We start from the raw sequence: 23,205 nt of genomic DNA on the forward strand, positions 1-23,205 counted from the left end.
TCTAAATAAACTGTATAAAATGGGTTAGTGAAGAGCTCAACATTTTTATAATCATTTTAGCAAAGCTGAATGTAGTTTTTCCAAGATCAAAATCCATAGTCTCCTGCAGACTGGAGAATGCTAAATGGTTTGCTCCCCGTCCCCATTTATTTTTTTTTGTAACACAATTTTATAGATACTTTCTTTCATTAACTAACATGCAACACACCTCCTCAACATTCAAATATACCATTTGAACCTCCGTTTTTGTTATTTATTTGTTGCAAGATCTGTTCCTAAAACTGTCACCTTTGGTGTCATTCTCAGCAGTGAGCTTTTAAGTCCTTGCATTTATTTTTATTGTCCCTTTCTTATAATATCTCACTATGATTACCTTTAAGATTAAAAGAAATTTTATCTTTAAAAAAAAAAAAGTCTTCAATATGCATAACACATTTAATAAACAAATCTGATTCTCAATTCACACTTTATTCTTTTAAATTAAATTTTGTTGCCTAAAGAAAAAAAAAACTAGTTGAATAGATTTATAATATTTCACTTTGTATGTTGCTGTTGGTTCTTCTTCAACACAGTTCATTATTTTAAGAACATTCAACTTTTATGAAAAATGTACACAAACCTGGTTTGTTCTATTTGTTTACAGGTTTTGGTCAGTGTTTAATTGGCAACACCACAGTTCCTTCTACGACCAATCCAATACAGTCCTTCGACTTTAATCATAATGGAGAAGTCCTACAACTGGACCAAAAAACATCTGTCACCCAGCTGAGTGAATTCAGCACAGAGTCTACAAATAAATCCATTCCAGAAAGTGCTTCATCTCAAATGATTTTTATTGCATCTGCTTTGCATGGTAACTGTTTTATTTGTAAATTAGTGTTTGCTTTGAACAGTTAGTTTCATTCGTGTAATTTATATGAGTCTATTGTAATGTCTCTACTTTTTCTAAAATGTTATCTGTTCATTGTTAATGTTGTGTGCACTGTGTGTGTGTGTGTGTGTCTGTATAATATATACAAGAAGTTATTGTTTAATCATCTTGAAAAGTATACAGAAGGTATAATAGTTGATGTAGCTACACACAAACATACTTTATTTTATTTAGTGTATTTCAGTATTGGATGCCATTAACATTTCTTAACATATGCTTAGATTGTGGAAAATACATGTGAAAGTTAAGTGAGTTATTCATGGCACACAGGGAGTCATTTGTGAGGTCTTAACTACCAAGCTGTTCGTTTTCAGTAAAAGCTCCTAGCCATGGCTGTTCTGCACTTCTTATAAAAAGATTTCTTTTTGTCTTTAGTGATCTGTCTACTCAGACAGTACTTAGCAAACCTAAAATGTATTTACGAAAGAATTCAGTTTAAGTTGGTGAGTAAAAAGCAACCATTTATTCAGGAATGATATGCCTGTGCCAACTCAAAGACTTTAATTACAGTACAAACAAACACACACGGGAAATGTGGCCACTGTCACTTCCTTTATGCCTTTGTTTTATTTTAGGAAGCAACATACCAACTGTACAAAGAAGTATTATAAGACTTGGTCATACGCATAGAAAAATAAGAATGTTTTCTGCTCCCTACCATTTTCAGAGATTTAATTAAAACCAATCGTGTTGGATTAAGGGCAGCCGTCCAGTGACTTAAAATTCACAGTACTGAGCATTAAGCCTGAGCAGTATTTTTGTTGTCTGGGTATTTCAGCTGCTGCAAAACTCTGTTCTCCCCAGTATCAATTTCTGTAACTGTTTAATATTGCTTTGTGTATTAGTAAGGCATACGCACATATTTTCTTTCTATTTATTTTCAAAATGAAATTTAACAGTACCTTGCATGAAATTAGAATGAACATCAGATGTTTACGTGGCTTCCTCATATAAACTTAGTTAAAAATTGTGCAATAGCTGTTTTATATTGTAATAAATTCACAGAACAATTAACAATAAATGGAACCAGATGGCTGTCATATGGAGCCATTAAAAAAATGCATTGAACAACATGCACAATTGTGGTTATGGATTACTGTAACCAGTGGTTAGTTTCTCCTGAATAATGCAGAGACCATCCCTTGAAAATGTTTACAGTGAATAAACTGCAGTGTTATACTTTGTTTAGTAATTAATATTTAAAGATAAGGAAATGGGTTCAGAGAGTTTAAAATAGACTAGGTGTAAAAGTTCGTATGTAAAGGATCGGACAACAATATTCATAGAAATGCAGGATACAACTCTGAAAATAGTAGCCATAAGGGTAAATAAATCAAAAATACAATCAATAATCGAATAAACATTGCTTGTCTCAATGCTAAAAGAATCAAAACAAATTAGTTGAACAATCGCCCCTCCACATTCGTGAAATGTAGACGCTCATGGTTTAGATTATTCACCAGTTGGCCGTGAACAGCTAAATAGTAATATTTTTGGAGCCTACTGAAAGATCGCAGCAACTTGCAGACAATGTGAAAGCCAAAAGTATATAAACATTACTGAAAATAATTTGTATCACATAAATTTATGTAATATAAATATTAGTGTTATTTATTATTTGTGCAAGTGCATATTTTTGTGCAAGTTATTTTTAGTTGAGGGGGGAAAAAAAAAAGCTGTGATGTTTCCGCCAGTTGCCTTCCACGTTTACTACTCCCTTAGTTATTCAGCAAATCAAGAGGTCTCCACCCAACTGGGATGCCCCAAAAAGTTCTTATTTATGCATCATGCTTTATACGGATTTGTTTTAAGGTTAAGTAAAAAATAAGTCATAAGTCCTTTTTATTGTATTGAAAAGAAATTTATACATTTTTGGTAAATAATAGAAGCACATTCACATCCTTGGAAGCACTTGTGTAGCATAAAATTGCCAATTTATTAAAAATCCAAAACTGAAATTTCTCATTCATATAAGTATTCAGAGCCATAATTCAGTGCAGTTTAGTTGGGAGCAATTATAACTTCAGGGGCCTCATGCATAACGCCGTGCGTAGAATTTGCACTATAACATGACGTGAGCACAAAAGCCGAAATTTGCTTACGCACAGAAAAATCCAGATGCAGGAATCTGTGCGTTCACCAACTTCCGCGTTCTTCCGCTACATAAATCCCACTCAGTGTGGAAATAAACGCATGTGCACGTGCTTACTGCCCCGCCCCAACTCCTCCCAGAATTACGCCTCTTTGAATATGCAAATCAATATAAATAGCCCTTAAGTCCAGCGTTCTGTGAAAAGGCAATGGCAAAAGTATGAGGAAAAATAGAAGAATTTCAGCGAATACCAAATGGAGGCAAAGAAAAACGTACTATTTTGTTGGTTTAAACAGTTATATAAGCAACAAAAGGAAGTTGATCGAGTGACATAGCGTGTCGGAGAAACTCGAAAGCTCAAGTTCACAAAGTCGCACAGTGCCCGAAATAAAAAAGTTGTCACATATCAAAGTCGGCGTGAAAAGGCAACTTGTAGCCCACCATCTGAGTGTCATATGAAAGCTTATTAGGGTACAGTGAAAAAAAAAAGGCACACAGTGTGAAAAAAGCACGAAATGTCAACTTTAATCTTGAAATTTCCACTTTAATCACGTAGTTTATTTTGTCATTAAAGTAGAACATCATAAACATCATCTTAAAATCCTTTAGTTTACTAGTTTCTCAAATCCCATCGTAACTAAGGTAGCACGTTAAATGCTTTGTTGTGCATTTGATCTTATATGTTCTCTGTGTGCCTGAATCACTACGTGCTCTTCCTCCGACAGGACACAGAATCCATTACGTTCGAAATATTACAGCTCTCTGAATAATTAAAATACTGAGAAGTATACGTGATATCATTTTCATGATGATATAAGTTAAAGCATGTTATTAAACATGGGAACATGGTGGCGCAGTGATTGTTCATGTCTTACAGCAAGATGTTTGCTGCGCGACCTTCAATGAAATACTTTATTGCAGCAGTACTGTCTTTTTCAAACGTACTAACCCCCAATTCCTGTCCTTACTTTTCTTTCTCAAAATACCCAATCGCCACACAATCAGCTCTGTAATAGACGTTAAGCCATCTGTAAGCTTAGAACGCCGATTCTTCAAAACTTTTAAGGAACATCAAAATATCTTCGTAATGTTTAATTATTCTATCCATCTATCCTTTCAGTGTCGCGCCAGCCACAGCATGAAAACAGGGCGAGGCAGGAACAAACCGTGAACAAAGCTCAAGCTTGCTAGCACTGCGGCACCGTGTAATTACAGTTAAAGTTTTATCTGTATAATATAATCAACATATTTTGCTGCATTTCATCTTAAAAATGATATTGTCATGATATGTAAATACGCACTTTATAAAGTGGCTCAGGTCGTGCAATATTATAACTGTATCATAAGTACAATTACCTCACGGTAACTTGCAAGTACAAACAGTTCTACAAGGAGCACTTGATGGACTGATTGAGTGCGTGTAGAGTTCTTGGGATGAAACTGTTTGTGAACAGCGAGGTCCGAACAGGAAAGGCTGTGAAGAGTTGGTCGGATGAAAGCAGTTCAAATAGCGAATGGCTGAGGAAGCGGGTGCTTGATGCTGTATACCGATAATTCTCTTTCCAATCGCTGTAGATCTGTGATTCACACTCAGATACAGTGATATAAATACTTCGAGTGGTGCAGTGAGAGTAATATGGAAAAAGATGATCCGCTGTGGCAAACCCTAACGGGAACAGCTGACAGAAGAAGAAGAACAAGGTGCAGTGAGAGTAACAATGCTAAAGCAGTTATGGTATTTAGAATAGTTTGACCATTCTGTGGACCATTATATTGTTACAGGTTAATTACAATCATCCATCCATCCATCCATTTTCCAACCCGCTGAATCCGAACACAGGGTCACGGGGGTCTGCCGGAGCCAATCCCAGCCAACACAGGGCACAAGGCAGGAACCAATCCGGGGCAGGGTGCCAACCCACTGCAGGACACACACAAACACACCCACACACCAAGCACACACTAGGGCCAATTTAGAATCGCCAATCCACCTAACCTGCATGTCTTTGGACTGTGGGAGGAAACCGGAGCGCCCGGAGGAAACCCACGTAGATACGGGGAGAACATGCAAACTCCACGCAGGGAGGACCCGGGAAGCGAACCCAGGTCCCCAGGTGTCCCAACTGCGAGGCAGCAGCGCTACCCACTGCGCCACCGTGCCGCCCTAATTACAATCAGATGCATTAAATTTATGAACGATATGCGGTTAATTTCAGTGTATTTGATAAAGCCGCCGTCGTGGATGTGGATCTAAGAAAGGGTAACCACACAGGAACAGTAGCACTGCTTTGACGCTGGGTACCACCAGTCTGCAAAACCGAGCGGAGAACTTGCGTACGACAGAGTATGAGGTACCGTGGAAAAGTGCGTGGCTTTACGCCAAGTGTAGGTTTTATACATCGCGATTTGAACGTGGAAACGTTCTTGCGCAACATTTCTGTGCATACGCACCGTTTATACATGAGGCCCAAGGTCTTTTTGAGAAAGCCTGTACAAGTTTTGCATACCTGGATTTGGGCAGTTTATCCCATTCTTCCTGACGGGCCCTCTCAAGGTCTTTTAGATTGGCTGGGGAAGTGCCTGTAAACTGCTATTTTCAGGTCTCTCCATGGATGTTCTGTGAGGTTTAAGACTGGGCTTTGGCTGTACACTTATAGAGTCGATGTTGTGCTGAAAGGTGAATCCATTGCCCCCTCTGAGGTTGCATGCAGTCTGGAGCAGGTGTTCTTCAAGGACCTGTCTGTATTTGGCTGCATTGATCCTTCCCACAGTTCTGATTAGTCTTCCTATTGCTGCCACTGAGAAGCACTCCTATAGCATAATGCTGCCACCACCGTGGTTTACCAAGGGAATGGTTTCAGGCAGGTAATGAACAGTCCCTGGTGTTTGACATAGTGCTTGGAGTTCTGCACAGCCTCATTTTTGTCTCATCATATCAGTGGATCTTTTTCCAGAGTCCTTTAAATGCCATTTAGCAAAATCCAAGTAGGTATTTTGTCATTTTGTGTTTTTAAAAAAAATGGTACACTATGCTTTTATAAAATCTGGTTTTATTAGACTATTCCATGACCCCACACAGGCCTACTTATGATAATCGAAGTATAGGTCGATGCATTTTTTTTTTTGGTAAATCTGCCCTCAGTAGCTTTATATGACATAACACACACAAAATGTGTTTCATGTGAACAGTAAAATCTTGCATGCAAACAGCCCAAAGGATGTAGTGATAAGTAATGTCAAAAATGAGTAACAGAAAGCCAAGGACCAAAACTGGGCACATTCTGAAGGTACACATGTCCAAGCATTATAAGCCTTCTTCGATAGTGTAAACTCAAAGTGAACTGGTCTGAACTGTTCACTTCATATCCCTGGGTTCAGACGGGGCGTTGCTATCTAGCTAACCTTTCCACATCTCTATGAAGACCAGAATTAATATTTCATTCTTTTATGCAGTCCTATTGCAATGAATAACTGGCCAGGAACCACATCAAGCTTGGTAAATATGTACCTAGTCCTGCTATAGTTTCATTTATCTTCATTTCATTTATCTACATTATTTGAGATCATTCTAGAAAAGTTGGAATGCTTGTGTTTAGAGCAAACCATTATTTTACATACTGTCGTTCTTTAGTGAACACCATCCAAAGACCGAAATATACACACATAACACAACAGTATACACATTTTTATGTGACGTTTTTAGTTTAGAGTCCAGTTCTTTATCCACTATTTCCTAATTCCTTATCAGTATTTCTCTTTGCTGTCTTTTCCTGATTGAAACAGACACAGAATGAAATCAGTTCCATAATAAAATATTTAAATTGTCAATAGAATGAAGTACATTGATATATAATTACTATGACAACAATAACTCTTAATACTGAAATATATTTTGTGACTATACTGTTTATAAAAATGTTAGATTAAAAAACACACACCAACTTGGCTATAAAATTGAAACATGGATTATCTAGGGTAATGTATATACTTTTTTAGATGTCAAAATGTTGTTAAAACGTTTACATATTTGATGGAGGATTAAATGAATGAAGACAATGCATGATAGCCATGCCAAGTCTACATTTTCATCCACTCTAATAAGCCAAAATAAACTTAGCAAGTTTTTTGCATGTTTTTTTCCAGAGAGAAACACAAGTACTGATGTGCTTTTAATTTTTAGAGCTTGAAAAATCAGTGAGACCTTTTATTCTGGAGTACAGTCACACATTTGTTTTCTCCCCAATACATTTTGATGCACTATTTCTGTAACTTTAGTAAACCTGTACAGTCATCCACTTCTTCAAAAAAAAACAAAAAAACAATTATATAATGTAAATAACTAATGGACCAGGGTGGCAAATATATGAACTTGGCCTTTGAACTGTTGTCCCATCCCCTATTTTAAATTCTCTTTAACTATGTTGTGGCTTTTTAAATCAACTTGTTGTACAATGGACAAGACAAACATTCATAAGCAAAAGACCTATTAAGAAGGCCTGTACCATGTCACCTCCCTTCATTTCTGGATGAGTAACACAGTTATGCAGTAATATGTAGTTATGGTTTAACAAGCAATTTGACTGAAGGTGTAAATAAGACCATTCGTTTCAAATGAAGATTATAAATAGCTGTGCAACATTCCTCATGTATGGCTTTATTGCAGTTACAGTCCTTTAAGTCCTAAAAAGTGATTTTTCTCCTACTAGCATAAAAAGTCTTATGACAGTTAGTGATCAGTTGAGTTGTATTATTATTTTTATGATTATTACACACTGTTTGTTTTAACAATTTTTCAATTCACCTTTTTATTTTTTTTCATTGTATTTTTTTTTTTATCCTATATATGGTGTAATTTTGTTTTTTATTTATTGAGCTGATTTTTTTTTTTATTATTATTTCTTCCTTCACATTCCCAGTCTCAACCCCCCCCCCCCCCCCCCTTTTTTAATACATTAGAATGAATAGATTTACTCTGGTTTGGGGTAGATAGTTCAGTTATTATGATGTAATGGACTAATCAACAAACAAAAAGATGTGCCTATTGCATATTTTTGAACAAAACAACCCATTAGATTAGCAAAGGGTAGAAAAATCTCTGAAAGTTAAATAAATAACATATGTTACATTTAGTATCCGATTGTTTTTTTGTTTTTTTTCTTTTATGTAGGTTATTGATGGAATTGTTGATCTTTTAATATTATACACAACATGCTATAAATTATACAAATGTATCAGTTAATAAGAATAATATTATTATTATATATTCTGTTTTAGTTTAGTGGTTAAGGCTCTTTGATCCACAATGTCGCTGGTTCAGTTCCATCATGTGCCTTACAGTTTGACCCTGAGCAAACCAATTAACATGCTGCTGGTGTAACTGGAAAAAAATGCATAAAGTTGTAACCTATCCTAATCTTTTAGATTGCATTTTCAACAGATAAAGGCATTGGTCAAATATACAGTCATAATACATTTCATATACATGTTAGGAAAATAGAAAGCACTTCAGTAATGGAATATTTCAAAATTGCAGGACAGCCTTGTAGTCCAAATACACTGAAGTCCATCATGAAGAAGAAAGATGGAAGACAAGGTTTAAGTAGCACCAAGAAGAACTTGCAATTTGTGGGTGTAAATGGAGGGTAAGTGCAAAAGACATTAAAAGCCTTGTCAGTATGCAATTAATTAATGTATGTTTTGTGATATATTAAGCAGAAAGACTTTTTTGCACGTTTTACTGTTGTGATTACAGAAACTGTACAAGTTGAAGCCTTTTAGAGGAGAATAGAAGAATGTTGTTTTCCATGTACAACACCTGTAATCTGTCTTCTGTTATCTCATCTGGGGTTTAGCTTTGCAGGTCAAATAAAGCTAATGTAGTACAGCATGAGCAAAATGTAGATTACTACAACTACAGTGTGTACATGTTTTATAACTCCAGTACTGAATGTACTGTATTTTACAATAATGGTAGAAATTATGTGCAGTTAGCTGAAAATGCCGCATGTACATAGCATGTGTAGTTTCAAGTGCCTGTGGTATTAATTGAGGACAACCCCCAAATTTCACATTGCCAATAAAAGGAACCCTGCAGCTGCCTTTTCCAGAGAGTTGCACATTTGTATAACACTGCCTGCATTATTAGAGTGACATTTCTGTAGGGTTCATCGGTGTTACTCTCTTTTTCAGTATTGCGAAACTAATATGCCAATAATGCAAGTTTCTTAAAAGAAATGGTCCAGTAATTATTATCCTTTATTTTTAGAAGATAGCTGTTTTGCTTCATTTGATTCAATCTTGAATCTTCCAAGGTTGTAACATTACTTTTGCCATGCTTTACTGGAGTGTTTTATTGAATTGTTGATTTTTTTTTTTTAAACACAGGTATGAAACCACATCTAGTGACGACTCAAGTTCAGATGACAGTAGCTCTTCTGATTCAGAAGATGATAATGAAGGTAGTGCATTTTCAGGCTGCAAGACTTCTGAAAATCAAGATGAGAAAATGGAAGGAACGTCACAGTTTTGCAATGAAGCTGTTTTGGCAGTTACAGAAGAGGGTAAAGAAGCAGGTGAAAAAGTGGAAATTAGAGAGAGGTATGAGATTTATCCTGAAAAACCATCTAAATAAACTAACAAAAAAAATCAATGTAGTATGTGTAATGTCTGAAAGAATGTTAATTTGTCAGTATCCCTTTATCTCTATATATAACCGATAAAAGCAATTTTAAATTCATACATATGTTATTGATGCAAGTTAACACCAGTACTCTTTTTATGGTAATTATCAGCAAGATGAAACATAAACATGGTTTAAAGTAAAAAGCTAGCATAACCTCAGAAAGCAATATGCACATCATCATCTAAAGAGTTTGATAATCACAGTAAGGAAAGTTGATTGTATAATTTATAATATAGTATAGTATGCCGATCCATGCAGTTTGTGAGCTTTACTAATTAAGTTCACTTAGGTTAGTAAGTGGATAAAGTATGCACTTTATTGCAGTCTTGCAAGCGAGCCAGTATCTGTGTGAAAAACATGGTATTAGACAGCGTTGGTTCAGAAAGTAACATTGGCATCAGAAAGGAGTTGCTGTGGATGTTACTAGAGAAAACAGCCTCTAAAGCTTGAAATATAAAGATGATTGAAAATTATTGAATGGTGATTTAAAACGGATGCTAATTTGTTTGTGTTGAAAAAGCAAAGTGAGGTACAGAGAATTATCTTTTGTCTTTTGATGAAAGAATCCATACATTTATGCAACAGCCACATCAAAACCCACTATTGACATTCAAGTACAAAAGAAGCATTGCATTATTTCATAGCCTGTTTCAGTGGTGCAGGGGCTGAGGCCAAGACACTAATCAGTCCAAATAACTTGTCAGGGGAAAACAAAACACTGGGAAAAACCTTAGTATCAGATCAAAATATTATCAACTTTTTCAGAAGTTCGTGATGGACAAAACATTAGAACATCAAGTAGTTAGGAGGAAATCAGGCTGCGGACAGCTTTTGTGTATGTAATGTTTCAAAACTCTCATGTTGTTTTATATGCCTTGGGAGGAGAGTGTGGTGTGATACAAAATTGATGTAATTGATGTACATGTTTCTTTAAAACCAACTTTGTACTTACGTTTTTACATCACTTTCTAAAAAGTAGTACGTTTTAATTGTATAGAAAGCAGTTTGTTGTATTTCTTTTCCCATTGTTATCAAAACAAACATTTTCATCAAAACAAATTGTTTTTATCTCAAAGTGTATATTGCAGAAAGTCAAGATCTATGCATTGCATTCTCATATGGTGTTTTCTCTGACAGGTTTGAACTAAGTGAGAAAATGATGTCAGCATGTAAGGTTTTAAAATCGCATTTGAATGACCCTAAGGCTGTTACTAGCAAGGATTTGGTGAGTGGAATAAGTTAGCTATCCTTAAATATCCCAAAATATCTTTAAGGCCTATAATCCATAGAAACTGTTTGGCATGAGAGGGGCTTAAACTGAAAGAATCAGAACTTTTCTTTTAAGGATTAGTTGGGAAGATGTGTCATTAAGCTCAGGCTTATTTTGATAACAGAATTAAAAAAAAAATGATGAATTAATTAATGTGTGTGAAAATTAAATATTTACATTAAGATCCATTCATACCACCCACTGAAAGCCAGTTGATCTTAATTTCAGTCGCAGAAGGGCCCATTAGGCCTTTTTTTTTTTTTTTTTTCATCTTTAATTGATGTCCTTGTTTAATTGGCAGTTATGTTTTTTTCCCCCCAACTTGAGAGATTTATAAGACATTTACAAATAGCTATAGTTTTTAATACGTTAACTCTCTTTTTTCATTTTCTTATTAATTCTCCTTTTTAATTCACCTTCACCTCCATGAAGTTTGTTCCCTTAAATGTATTCAAATAATGACTATTAAACAGAAGCTGAATAGACACCGGGGCAAATGCTGAAGGGCGATCATATCCACTAACACATTTATTAGTAAGAAATTGCTTGGTTGGAACTACCCCATCTTGGCTTCCAGTTGAAGCTAAATTGACTTTTCTTATATCCTCCCTAGCCTCTCTCTTCTTCATTTTACATCTATGAGAATACGTAAATTGAGCTTTCTAGTTCCATACCATATGTACTTACTGTATGGCATAGTTGGAGAAACAATTAGGCTATTTGTGTTCTGTATGTTCCTTCAAGTAGGTACCTTTCTGCACATGTTCTGGAATTGCCCAACAGTTATGGCTTTCTGGTTCTCAAAGTTTCTCTTACTTATTCTTTCCTACAAAATACTTTTCTCCACCTCAAATTTTTCTTCTCTTGAACTTTTCTGCTGTTTCCCTTTATTCCTTCCAGCAGAAGCTATTCTCTCTAGGCTTACCTGTTGCTAAACTGGCCTTAGTCTTCTGCTGGAATTTCCCCCTTTTTCCTATCCTTCAGTTTGTGGCAATTATTCTTTTCTTTAACAATATCAGAATTATCAGCTGCAGGAATCGGCAGTGCGTCCAACTGTTGTACTTTAAATTTGTAGCCCTTTGCATGACGTATCCACAACCACACAGAGTGGAACTTTGATCCCGTGTCCTTTTATTCTCGTCCAAACTGGCAGTGGATTTTTAGTTTCAGTTGACTTTTAAAAATCTTCTTTCTGTAACATCACTCTTCTTGAGCTCTCTGCATTGAGGATTAATGGCGTGTCTGGCCCCAACACAGGGAAATGACCACCGTCACCAAGTCCGTGGGTGTTTGGTTATCTGGTGGGCAGTGATGAGGGGGAACTCCTCCTTCCTAGTTACCTTTCTTTGTCAGTCTGACTTGTGTAATGTCACCCTTTTAATTAGTTATGTAACCTCCATTTAGTCATTTTTTCCATTTATGTCTATTGTTGTTTCTCACAGGATTGGTGAGAGGGCTGTTTATCTTGAAATTTCACACATCCCTCTTATTTTTGTATTTTTTTTAATCCTCTTTGGTAGTGTTTATACACACACACACAATGCATGTAACATTTCAATAAAATTTTTAGCAAACTTAGTTTTGTAATTTCAGAACTGATACCAAAATATTGAAGCTGGGAAATAACTTGCATAGCTAGGTAAGAAATCTAATTAAAAGAAGATGTTGATTGGAATGAATATATGCAGTCCCAGTGTGTCAAGGACTGAACCTTAGAAATACTTATCTAAACCTTTACATTTCCACATGACTGTAAATCCAGATATACATAATATAAACATTTCTCCAACATCCTGTGAAAACAGAATGACATGCACATCTGCTGAATTTGTAGATTATCTGAAGGATAAATACAGTTACTTAAATGTGTAAATAAATGGTGTATATTTTAAAGATTTTTTTTAAAAAACAAATTTTTGGGTTGTTTATATTAATGTTTCACATTACATTGCTCATAGAAAGTTTCTGTTGTAAATTAAAAAAACAAAGTATTGCTTCAAACTGTAACTCAAATTTTTCCATAAATTATTCATTTTAAACTTCTAGAAGTGGAGTTTAACTCTACAGAAACCATTTTATTATTATGAGTTCTACGTCTGTCCTTTTAATCAAATTGTAGCACAGTGACCTCCACGAGTAAATTTTTTTCTTTTTTTCTTCATCATGTCTAACACACAAAAGAATACTTTAATTACAATACTTTTATTATAATAGCAAAAAACAATGCTTAGAAATGTACTGTGGTTGTAGTATTTAAACTGATTGGGTGATATTTCACCAGAGAGCTTGTCTCAACACAATTCAACACGAGTGGTTCCGTGTGTCCAGTCAGAAGTGGGCTGTTGCAGCAATGGTTGAAGATTACCTTTCTGGATTTAGGGACATCTCTCCTGAAGTTCTGCAATATATAGTAAACCTGGCGGATGGAAATGGAAACACAGCCCTTCATTATAGCGTCTCTCACTCAAACTTTGAGATTGTTAAATTACTGTTAAATGCAAGTAAGTTGATATTTTTGCTTGTTCAAAATGTAAAAATTTGTGAATGGTCTTCAGTTGTCTGCAGCATGACATTTAAAGGTCAGACATTCCTGTATATTCTCATTTTCATATTCCATATGTGTACTGTATTATCAAAAGGTTTTATTTCGTTAAAGGGAAGGTATACTGTATGTTTAGCAGTTACCATCTAACTTATACATATCTACATATGTAAGGAGAAATACATCAGTACTGATCCATACTCTGATTTTTAACAGAACTCCTTTTCTGGAATGTAATTTTTGTTTGATGACATGAAAACACCTAATATAAATCCAGTTATATAAAGTATTTTGCCTTAACTTTTCTGTTTTAACAAGCAGATTATCCGCAATATGTAAGAAATATATTTATTTTTCTCAGTTTTGTTCTACTTCTTGGGTTGCTTTTGTTTTTCTTAAATTTGTTTTACTTGTTTTTGTGTAAATATAGTTTAGCATAAGCTTTAGTAGCCATATTATGGTATGCCTGTATATAGTACTGATCTGTACAGTGTATATTTTGCAGTGTTTCAGGAAGATTTACAAAAACTGCTGAGACGCACTTGGATTTGGGCAGGGTGCCAGAGGTCTGTGTGGACTTGAAATAGGAACATTTGTACCTAGTCATTCACTTTGCCTCCTTAAAGATGAAGGTCAAAGGTGTAGTTGCACCTAAACACAGGAATGGTTAATGTGTTGCTTGCTGCATTTTGGTTATAATCCCTGAATTTCATCCATATTTAACATAATTTACTTTTATATATCGCTGAATGCGTATAAGTTGAGTGTGTTGTCATTTTCATAAGAAATAATAATAATACATTTTATTTATATAGCACCTTTCCCATGCTCAGGGTGCTTAATCTCTGAGTGAAAGTTTTTGGTATGGGATAATCCTGCATAAATTCATTTTTGGTAAGAGATGTATAATTTCATTAGTACTAATGGTACCTTCCTGTCCTAGCATTGTGCTTGTGGGGCTTTGTACTAAGCAGGAAGGTGTAAGATGGAAGTAATCTTGGGACCTATGTCAAAGGAGGATATGTAGTCCGTGTGTATTTTCTGTGACTCTAGTAAACACTTGTTATGCAATTTTGATGTTTAAAATCTGTAGACAATACAGTGATTGTTTTGTTTTAGATATTGAGGATTTATCCTATAAATATGAAGTATATAAGTGTATAAATAAAACACCCTTTTTGTGCTTGTTTTCCAAAGGCGAGGTTGCATCCTCTTCCAAAGTGTTTTTCTTTTTGCATTCTTACAAGCTATGCTAGCTCTTTTTTTAGTTCTATTTTAGATATTTAAATATTAAAACAATGTGATTTATTTTTTTATACCCTATAAAAACAAAGCATATTTATAAACTGTCAGTGAATTGCATTCTGAAGTGCATTGGAAGGGATGGGAGAGCAGGTCACTAGAAAAGAGAGAAGCCTTGTCAGGTTGTTTTGTCTAATAAAGCTAAATGCCATTTGGCACCTTTGTACACATCTCTGTTTAAAGAATAAACTGTTTCCATTACTTGCTTTGGCAAGATCAGATCCTCCAAATTGAATAAGGAAAACAACATTTAACAAATCAAAGTAATTTAATTCAAGTGTTAACAAATACCATGCTTTTGTTCTTGTCACTCCTAATGATATTTTGATGGATTTGTTGTAGATGTCTGTAATGTAAATCAGCAAAACAAGGCTGGTTATACTCCTATTATGCTAGCTGCTCTTGCTGCTGTAGAAGCAAAGAAAGACATGCACACAGTAGAGGACCTCTTCAGTAAAGGCGATGTGAATGCTAAAGCAAGCCAGGTCTGTATGCCATTTCTTTCATAAAACTGTCTTTTCATTGATTACAGTGTTCTTCTAATATCAGTTTGGCTGAATTTCCATTAGGAAATGCATTTTACTGTTTAGTGTACAGTGATCCCTCGCTATATCGCGCTTCACCTTTCGCAGCTTCACTCTATCGTGGATTTTATATGTAAGCATATTTAAATATATATCGCGGATTTTTTGCTGGTTCACGGATTTCTGAGGACAATGGGTCTTTTAATTTCTGGTACATGCTTCCTCAGTTGGTTTGCCCAGTTGATTTCATACAAGGGACGCTACTGGCAGATGGCTGAGAAGCTACCCAACTTACTTTTCTCTCTCTCTCTCTCGTGCTGACTTTCTCTGATCTTGACGTAGGGGGTGTGAGCAGGGGGGCTGTTCGCACACCTAGACAATACAGACACTCGTCTAAAAATGCTGAAAGATTATCTTCACGTTGCTATCTTCTGTGCAGCTGCTTCCTGAAGCACGGTGCTTTGCATACTTAAAAGCTCGAAGGGCATGTATTGATTTTTGACTGTTTGTTTCTCTCTCTCTCTCTCTCTCTCTCCCTGCTCCTGACGGAGGGGGTGTGAGCTGCCGCCTTCAACAGCTTTGTACCGGCGGTGCTTCGCATACTTAAAAGCCAAACAGCCCTATTGATTTGTTTGCTTTACTCTGTCTTTCTGACAGTCTGTGCTCCTGACGCGCACTCCTTTGAAGAGGAAGATATGTTTGCATTCTTTTAATTGTGAGACGGAACTGTCATCTCTGTCTTGTCATGGAGCACAGTTTAAACTTTTGAAAAAGAGACAAATGTTTGTTTGCAGTGTTTGAATAACGTTCCTGTCTCTCTACAACCTCCTGTGTTTCTGTGCAAATCTGTGACCCAAGCATGACAATATAAAAATAACCATATAAACATATGGTTTCTACTTCGTGGATTTTCTTATTTCACGGGTGGCTCTGGAACGCAACCCCCGCAATGGAGGAGGGATTACTGTATAGCCATCAAGCAGTGGCACTCTGCCAAGGGAAACTGACCCTAATTTTAAAAATATGTTGGTGAATAAGACAACTAAATAAAAATGTTGGTGAAAGATATCCAGATTTGAAAGAAAATGAAGGGGAACAAAAAATAGGACCTAATATTTAAGTAAAATTTCTAAACCCCAATTTGTTTTATTTGCATTTGTTCATTTTATTCATTGTTTTGGCCTTAAAATGACACATTATGTCTCTCCATTAAAACAGTTTAGAGTATAACTCTGCAATTACTATTTCACATTAAAGCCATGCACTAGATTTGTCTGCAAAACGATTACCCAAATACTACAGAGCTCTGAATCGTTTCGTGTGCAGATTCTGTAAGAATATTAAAGGATGAGTTAAGTGTTATTCAAGTCCAATTATTTTTTCACAGTCATGGTATGTATTAGTTTGCCACATGAAACCTGCACTCTAACGTGAAGCATATTTTATACATTTTCAAAAATAACTAGCCACTGCATTTTTATAATGAAGCAAATGAGTACTGGGGTCCATTTGCAGTCCCTTTGTAAAGAAAAGTATTGAAACCTACTGAATATATGCACTTTGAAGTACCATACCACAGTTTTCGGGTTAAGAAAATGTGTCTTCCTCGTTTCTGATATGTTTGTATTAATAAGACTAAACTGAAAATAATACATTATTTCAGATATTTTTGGTTTTGTTTTCTCAAGATGCTGTAAGCCTTACAGTGTAAGGGAACGTTTTTTGCTCATTTTTGTTCTTACAGCAGCTTTGTTTTTATTTTACATACCCTACAGAGTGAGATGCACAGCGAGAACCAGGATGGTGAAAAGAGCACATTGGAGTTTACATAACAATAGTTCTGAACTGAGCTGATTACACCGCATTGTATTTTTAATAATAGTTGGAGATCTTTAAAAGAGCCAAGCCATCTTTTCCATTGAATGTGTTAAGCACGCATGATTTCGTTTTTTAAAAAAGAAAAACTCAAAAAAATGAAAAAGGCAGAGTGTATGATGGAGCAGATTGAAGTTCCGCCAATCAGTTATCAAAGTTTTAATGCATGATGAATTGCTTATGCTCAGGATATGATAAAGAAAGAACTGATCCCAATGCTTTTGAGTGAGTAAATTAACTGACATGGACACCAGTCAATCCATAGAATCCAAGTAGAATCTCGTGCTGTGAGGTTGGAATGACAGCGTTGGAACTCTTTTAAAACATTTGTACTGAACTTACAGCCTGATTAAACTTCAGTGAATTGCCATTGCTAAAACAGCCTGTGTGTGTCCTTTGATTGCTGTGCCACGACCCAGCACTGGACAAGCAGGTTAGGGAGATGATTATTACTATTGTGCCTATAGAGCGGAAAAATATATTGAGGACAGCAAATAATAATCTCACTGGGTGGCAAGGAGACACAGTGGTAGCGCTGTTATCTTGTAGTGATGGAGCCTGGGGTCTGTGTCTGTGTAGAGTTTGCATGTTCTCACTGGGTGCTTTAGTTTCCTCCCATAGTCTAAATCACACAGGTTAGGCGGATTGGCATTGCTAAAGTGGCCCGTGTGTGTTCACCCTGAGATGAACTGATGGCTTGTCCTGGAATTTTTCTTGCTCCTGGTTCTTGCTGGTATAGGGTACAGCTGCTTCGCAACCCTGCCCTGGATAAGCGAGTTAGGAAGATGGATGATTGGATGGATGGATACATACCTATAACATCAGTTCAATTCTTATGATTTGATTACATACTATATTCCTCCTCAATATTCTTTCTTACTATTGTACATCATGCTTCATCAATCTAGTGGCAGCAGGCAATATTCATTGTGACATAAAGAAATGATCCTTTGTATGGTGAAAAAAATATAAGTAATCGTAAGAGTACCTTTTTCTGTTACTGTCAGACAACCATTCACATCTGGACATCAACGTTCAATGTCAAAAATGGCACTAGGCAATGACTTTCTGAAGGGTGAATCCACACCCCTGGTTGGAAAGGGTGCTGAGAAAGTAGAAGACAGGGAAGCTGGTGAAGTGCACAGAGTCTATTTTTAAAAGGTCTGAATCACACAACAATGGTTTGCTTTTGTCCATCTTAACCTCCTTGGAGTTAGCCCCAAGTGTGACTTGGGCTTGGAATTCTGTGTAAAATACAGTTAAGCCAAAGTCGAACATGAGGTGACTTGTTATGATCCACTTTACTGTGTTAAGCCTGAATAAATCTCAGGATAGTATTCTTCTGCCCTCTATCAGATGTAATAACATCATGCTTCAAAAAATCATGAATATTTTTATGTGTTCTACCACTTTATGGTAACTCATTAATATTCATGAGTGGGGAAGAGCCTTAAACCAAAAACACAATGGCAAACAAAAAGCCATAACACCAGTTTTAGAACAAACCAAAACTAAATCATTGCTCAAAACGAGTGAAAGTGTGGGCAATGTAAGTTAATCATCAGATGTTAACATGAACAGTGACATTGACCTCCATTTAGTGGGTTCCAATCAGACAAGCACCAGACACAACTTTCCTACTCTGATTATGATGATGTTTTGGTATTTACATGTTTCTGTTGCACATAACATTTTTTGTTGTTGAAAAAAATCAATGCTATTGGCTCATTTTCTCCAGGGTTCAAACCATAATACTAATAATACTAAAGAGGTTAAAACAATATGATTACACAGTTTTGCAATGTGTATTGGATCTCAAGATGCAGATCAATACTTGATAACATTTTTGGCTTGAAACACTGAGATAATTTGGTACATTTTTGGGCTTTTTTTTCATGTTGGGACCCTGGTACCCATAACATCCATTATAATTTTTTTTAAATATGCTTCACTTTAGAACACAATATCAAAGTATTGGCAAACTAATATATACCATGATGGTGAAGAAATAACTTAGACTTGAAAAATATATCCTTTAAGATTTGCTGATGACATGATGCTTGTTGAGTCTCATCACAAATTATGACAAGTCTGCATACAGCAATGAGGTGACTGAACTGCTCAGATGGTGCAACCTAAATATAAATGGAAAGAAAAACAAAAAATGTTGCCTGGTCACCGCTGCTACCCGGTAACTTTTTTATGATTAACTTACAATCTAATGGACTAAGCAGCTGTTTTCATTTTCATTTCGGGCAGATTTATTCATTGAGTTTTATTTTTCAATCATTTTAAAGCTAGACTGATTTCTAGCTTGACTGCTGATTTGGCTGTGTATGGGCTATTTTTCGGCCTATCCCTGCCTTGAGACTTACCTGGCTTACTGACATCCGAGTTGTCTGCGCCTTCACTTAACATGTGGACCGGTAGGATATTTATTAGGTTCGTGTTTGTTTGGTCCCTCCTGTCGCTCGCTATCCAACCTGCGATGGGCCTGCTTCAGTACTCCGCTGCCGAGCTACTCCGATTGCATTTCCACCTGTCTGAGCCTCCGCTGACTGGGCTGTATCTCCACCCTGACATCGTATTCCTCCCCCCTCGGAGATATATCCACCACAGGTCCCGCCGGAGTATCCAAGCTGACAGTTCGAAAGTAATAAACTCTATCTGGTCCAGTTCTCGACGTCCTCCACGTAATTTAGGCAGAGTCGCTGACCACAGTGTGTTAGCCTGCTTAGCCTGGTCGGCTAACACCGTTGTTAAACGCGATAATGCCGTTGTCAACTTTGGTCGGCTGAACATCTGCTCACTTACGAGCAAGGGGCCTCTCATTCACGATCTCCTCACTGATTGTAAGTTTGACTTTTTCTGTCTAACTGAGACATGGCAACAACCCCATGACTTTTCCCAACTTAATGAATCCACTCCCCCAGGGTTTGTTTACATCTCTCAACCTCGTGGCTCTGGCCGGGGAGGAGGTCTCACGTTAATGTATCGTGAGGAGTGGAAAGTCCTGCCGTTGTCTGTTCCTGCCTTCAGTTCTTTTGAATCTCTTGTGTGTCAATTAACTGGACCTATTCCTACTATTATTGCAACTGTTTACTGGCCCCCTAATCCAAATAATGACTTTCTTAACAACTTTGCTGTTTTCCTTACACACTTATCTACTGTTTCACCAAACATAATACTTCTGGGGGATTTCAATATACATATGGATAATATCAATGTCCCTATTACTAGAGACTTTACATCCTGTCTTGAGAGTTTTGGATTCTAGCAGCATACTGATGTTCCTACTCATTTCAAAGGACATATCTTGGACTTGATTTGCTGTTCTGGAGTTACCCCGCTTGATTGTAGTGCGGATTAACTCCCCATAACTGATCATTTTCTTATTTCATTCAATGTTAAACTTGCACTTTCCAACACTAAGCTTTCCTGTCTTTCCGTAATATTAAGAATATTAACTTAGACTCTTTCTTCTAGTATTGATTCCCTTATGGACATTCAGAATTTATCCACTCCTGAAGAACTGGTCTCACACTATAACACTGGACTAAATGGTATTCTTAACTCTGTCGCTCCATTAAAAACTAGATCTGTTTCTTTCTCCTTTTCTGCTCCCTGGTTCACGCCCGAATTTTGGCTTTTGAAAGCCAAAGGCCGGCAACTTGAACGATTATATAAAAAAAACAGACTTTGTTCACAAAGAGATGTACAAAAACCATATATTTTATTACAAGGACTGTATTGCCCAAACTAAATCTAACTATTATACTCACATTATTTCCTCCAATGAAGGCAACACCAAGTCATTGTTTCCACTACTTAATAATATCACACAACCCCTGGATTCTTTACCTTCTCACCTTTACTCAACTGATTTTTGCAATTCCCTTATGTCCTTTTTTAATGAAAAAATCCAGAAGATTCATCAGTCTCTCAGTATGGATTCCTCCAGTACTTCATTTGAATTTCACCCACCAACTCACTCATTTTCCTCTTTTCAGCTTCCTACTTTCTCAGAAATCTCAGATCTTGTCTGTAAGTCTAATCCATCCACCTGTCAACTGGACCCTCTCCCTACAGTTCTGGTCAAAGCTGGCCTCCCCTCTCTGGTCCCTCTTATTTCTGGTATAATCCACTCTTCTCTCACTACTGGTACTGTTCCTTCATCTTTAAAAACTGCTGCAATAACCCCAATAGTGAAAAAACCTGGTGCCGATCCGACTAATTTCAGTCATTTTTGTCCTATTTCTAATCTACCCTTCATTTCCAAAATTCTTGAAAAAATAGTGGGCATTCAACTTCATTCTCATTTATCTCAAATAATCTGTATGAACAGTTCCAGTCTGGTTTTCGTCCCCTCCAGAGTACAGAAACGACACTTATAAAAATTACTAATGACCTCCTTATGGCAGCTGATTCTGGTTTAATTACTATTCTCATCCTCCTTGATCTCAGTGCAGCCTTTGACACTATTTGTCACACTACTCTTCTCAATAGATTATCTTCGATTGGCATTACCCACACTCCACTAGATTGGTTCAGATCCTACCTCACAGGCCGCACTCAGTTTGTTCAGCTTAAAACTTTCACATCCCAACCCACTGCTGTTACTTCAGGTGGGCTCTGTCCTGGTGCCCCTCCTTTTCATTATTTACCTCCTTCCCCTTTGCAATATCTTTTGTAAATGTAACATTATGCTGATGACACCCAGCTCTATCTCACTAGCAAACCTACTGCTTCCTTTCCACCATTCTCACTTCCTGATTGCATAGCAGAAATCAAATCCTGGTTTTCTTCAAATTTTCTTAAAATAAATAGTGACGATATTGAGGTTCTCCTCATTGGTACAAAATCAACATTATCCAAAACTGATCATTTTTCATTTGTTATTGATAATTCCTCTGTCTCCCCTTCCCCACAGGTTGAGTCTGGGTGTCATCCTTGACAGTACTTTATTCTTTCAGTCCCACATCAATAACATTTCCTGGCCTGCATATTTTCACTTGCGTAACATTAATCGTATTCGCCCCTCCCTCACTCCCCACATCACTGCTATCCTTGTTCATAGCCTTGTCACTTCTCGTCTGGATTATTGCAATTCCCTTTTCTTTGGTTTTTCTCGCAGATCTCTTTATAAGCTTCAACTGGTCCAGAACTCTGCTACCCACATCATTATTAGAACCCCCTCTGTTCACCATATCACTCCCGTTTTGCAGCAGCTTCACTGGCTTCCAGTTCAGTTCTGAATTCAATTTAAAATTCTCCTACTAACTTTTAAGGCTATCCACAACCTTGCTTGTCCATATCTGTCTGACCCCCTCCATGTTGCCATTCCCTCCCATACCCTTAGATCCTTTTCCTCCATCTACTTGACTGTTCCCTTCGTCCGTCTTACCACTATCAGAGCAACTGAATGCTCTGCTTCCCAGCTTTGGAACTCACTACCATCTGTGCTTAGAAATATTGAATCATTTTCACTTTTCAAATCTAAACTTAAAACTCATTTGTTTAAGACTGCTTTTTCTCTTTGATTATAATTGCTCTGTCTGATTTTAACTCTTGTATTCTACTTATTGTTTATAATCTGAGTTTTGTCTATTGTTTGGTGTCCTTGAGTTTAGAAAGGTGCCTACAAATAAATAAAATGTATTATTATTATTATATGAATGGCCAGGTTGTAGAAGCAGTTAAATTCCCAGGCACCACTATTTCCAGTGCATGTATTATGGTAACGAGACCTCATCTGGAGCTCTTCTTCCTGAGGCTGTTCAAGGGGTTTGAAGTGTCACAGGAAACAATGACCACACTCTACACCTTCATTACTACAAATGTTTTGATCTTCTCCAGCATGGTTTAGTATGACAATAGCACTGCCAAGGGCTGGATGCAGGTAGTCAAAATGGTTTGCACTACTTGTAAAATCACTGGTTGCCTCTTTCCACCGTGTATTCACTCTGCTTCCCTAGACTGCAACAGAA

At 36.6% G+C, this 23,205-nt stretch overlaps 1 protein-coding gene across 1 annotated transcript in view; it reads left to right on the forward strand.

Annotated features, from left to right (window-relative positions):
* The window catches only part of kank1a (KN motif and ankyrin repeat domains 1a), a 196,545-nt gene that overhangs the window by 164,976 nt on the left and 8,364 nt on the right, over positions 1 to 23,205 (forward strand). The window contains 6 exon segments of the mRNA XM_051929544.1: positions 644 to 853; positions 8,557 to 8,665; positions 9,408 to 9,620; positions 10,843 to 10,930; positions 13,257 to 13,476; positions 15,162 to 15,304. Coding sequence (XP_051785504.1) covers positions 644 to 853; positions 8,557 to 8,665; positions 9,408 to 9,620; positions 10,843 to 10,930; positions 13,257 to 13,476; positions 15,162 to 15,304 — 983 coding nt within the window.

Source organism: Erpetoichthys calabaricus, chromosome 7 (genome assembly GCF_900747795.2).
Source record: "Erpetoichthys calabaricus chromosome 7, fErpCal1.3, whole genome shotgun sequence".
Lineage (NCBI taxonomy): Eukaryota > Metazoa > Chordata > Cladistia > Polypteriformes > Polypteridae > Erpetoichthys > Erpetoichthys calabaricus.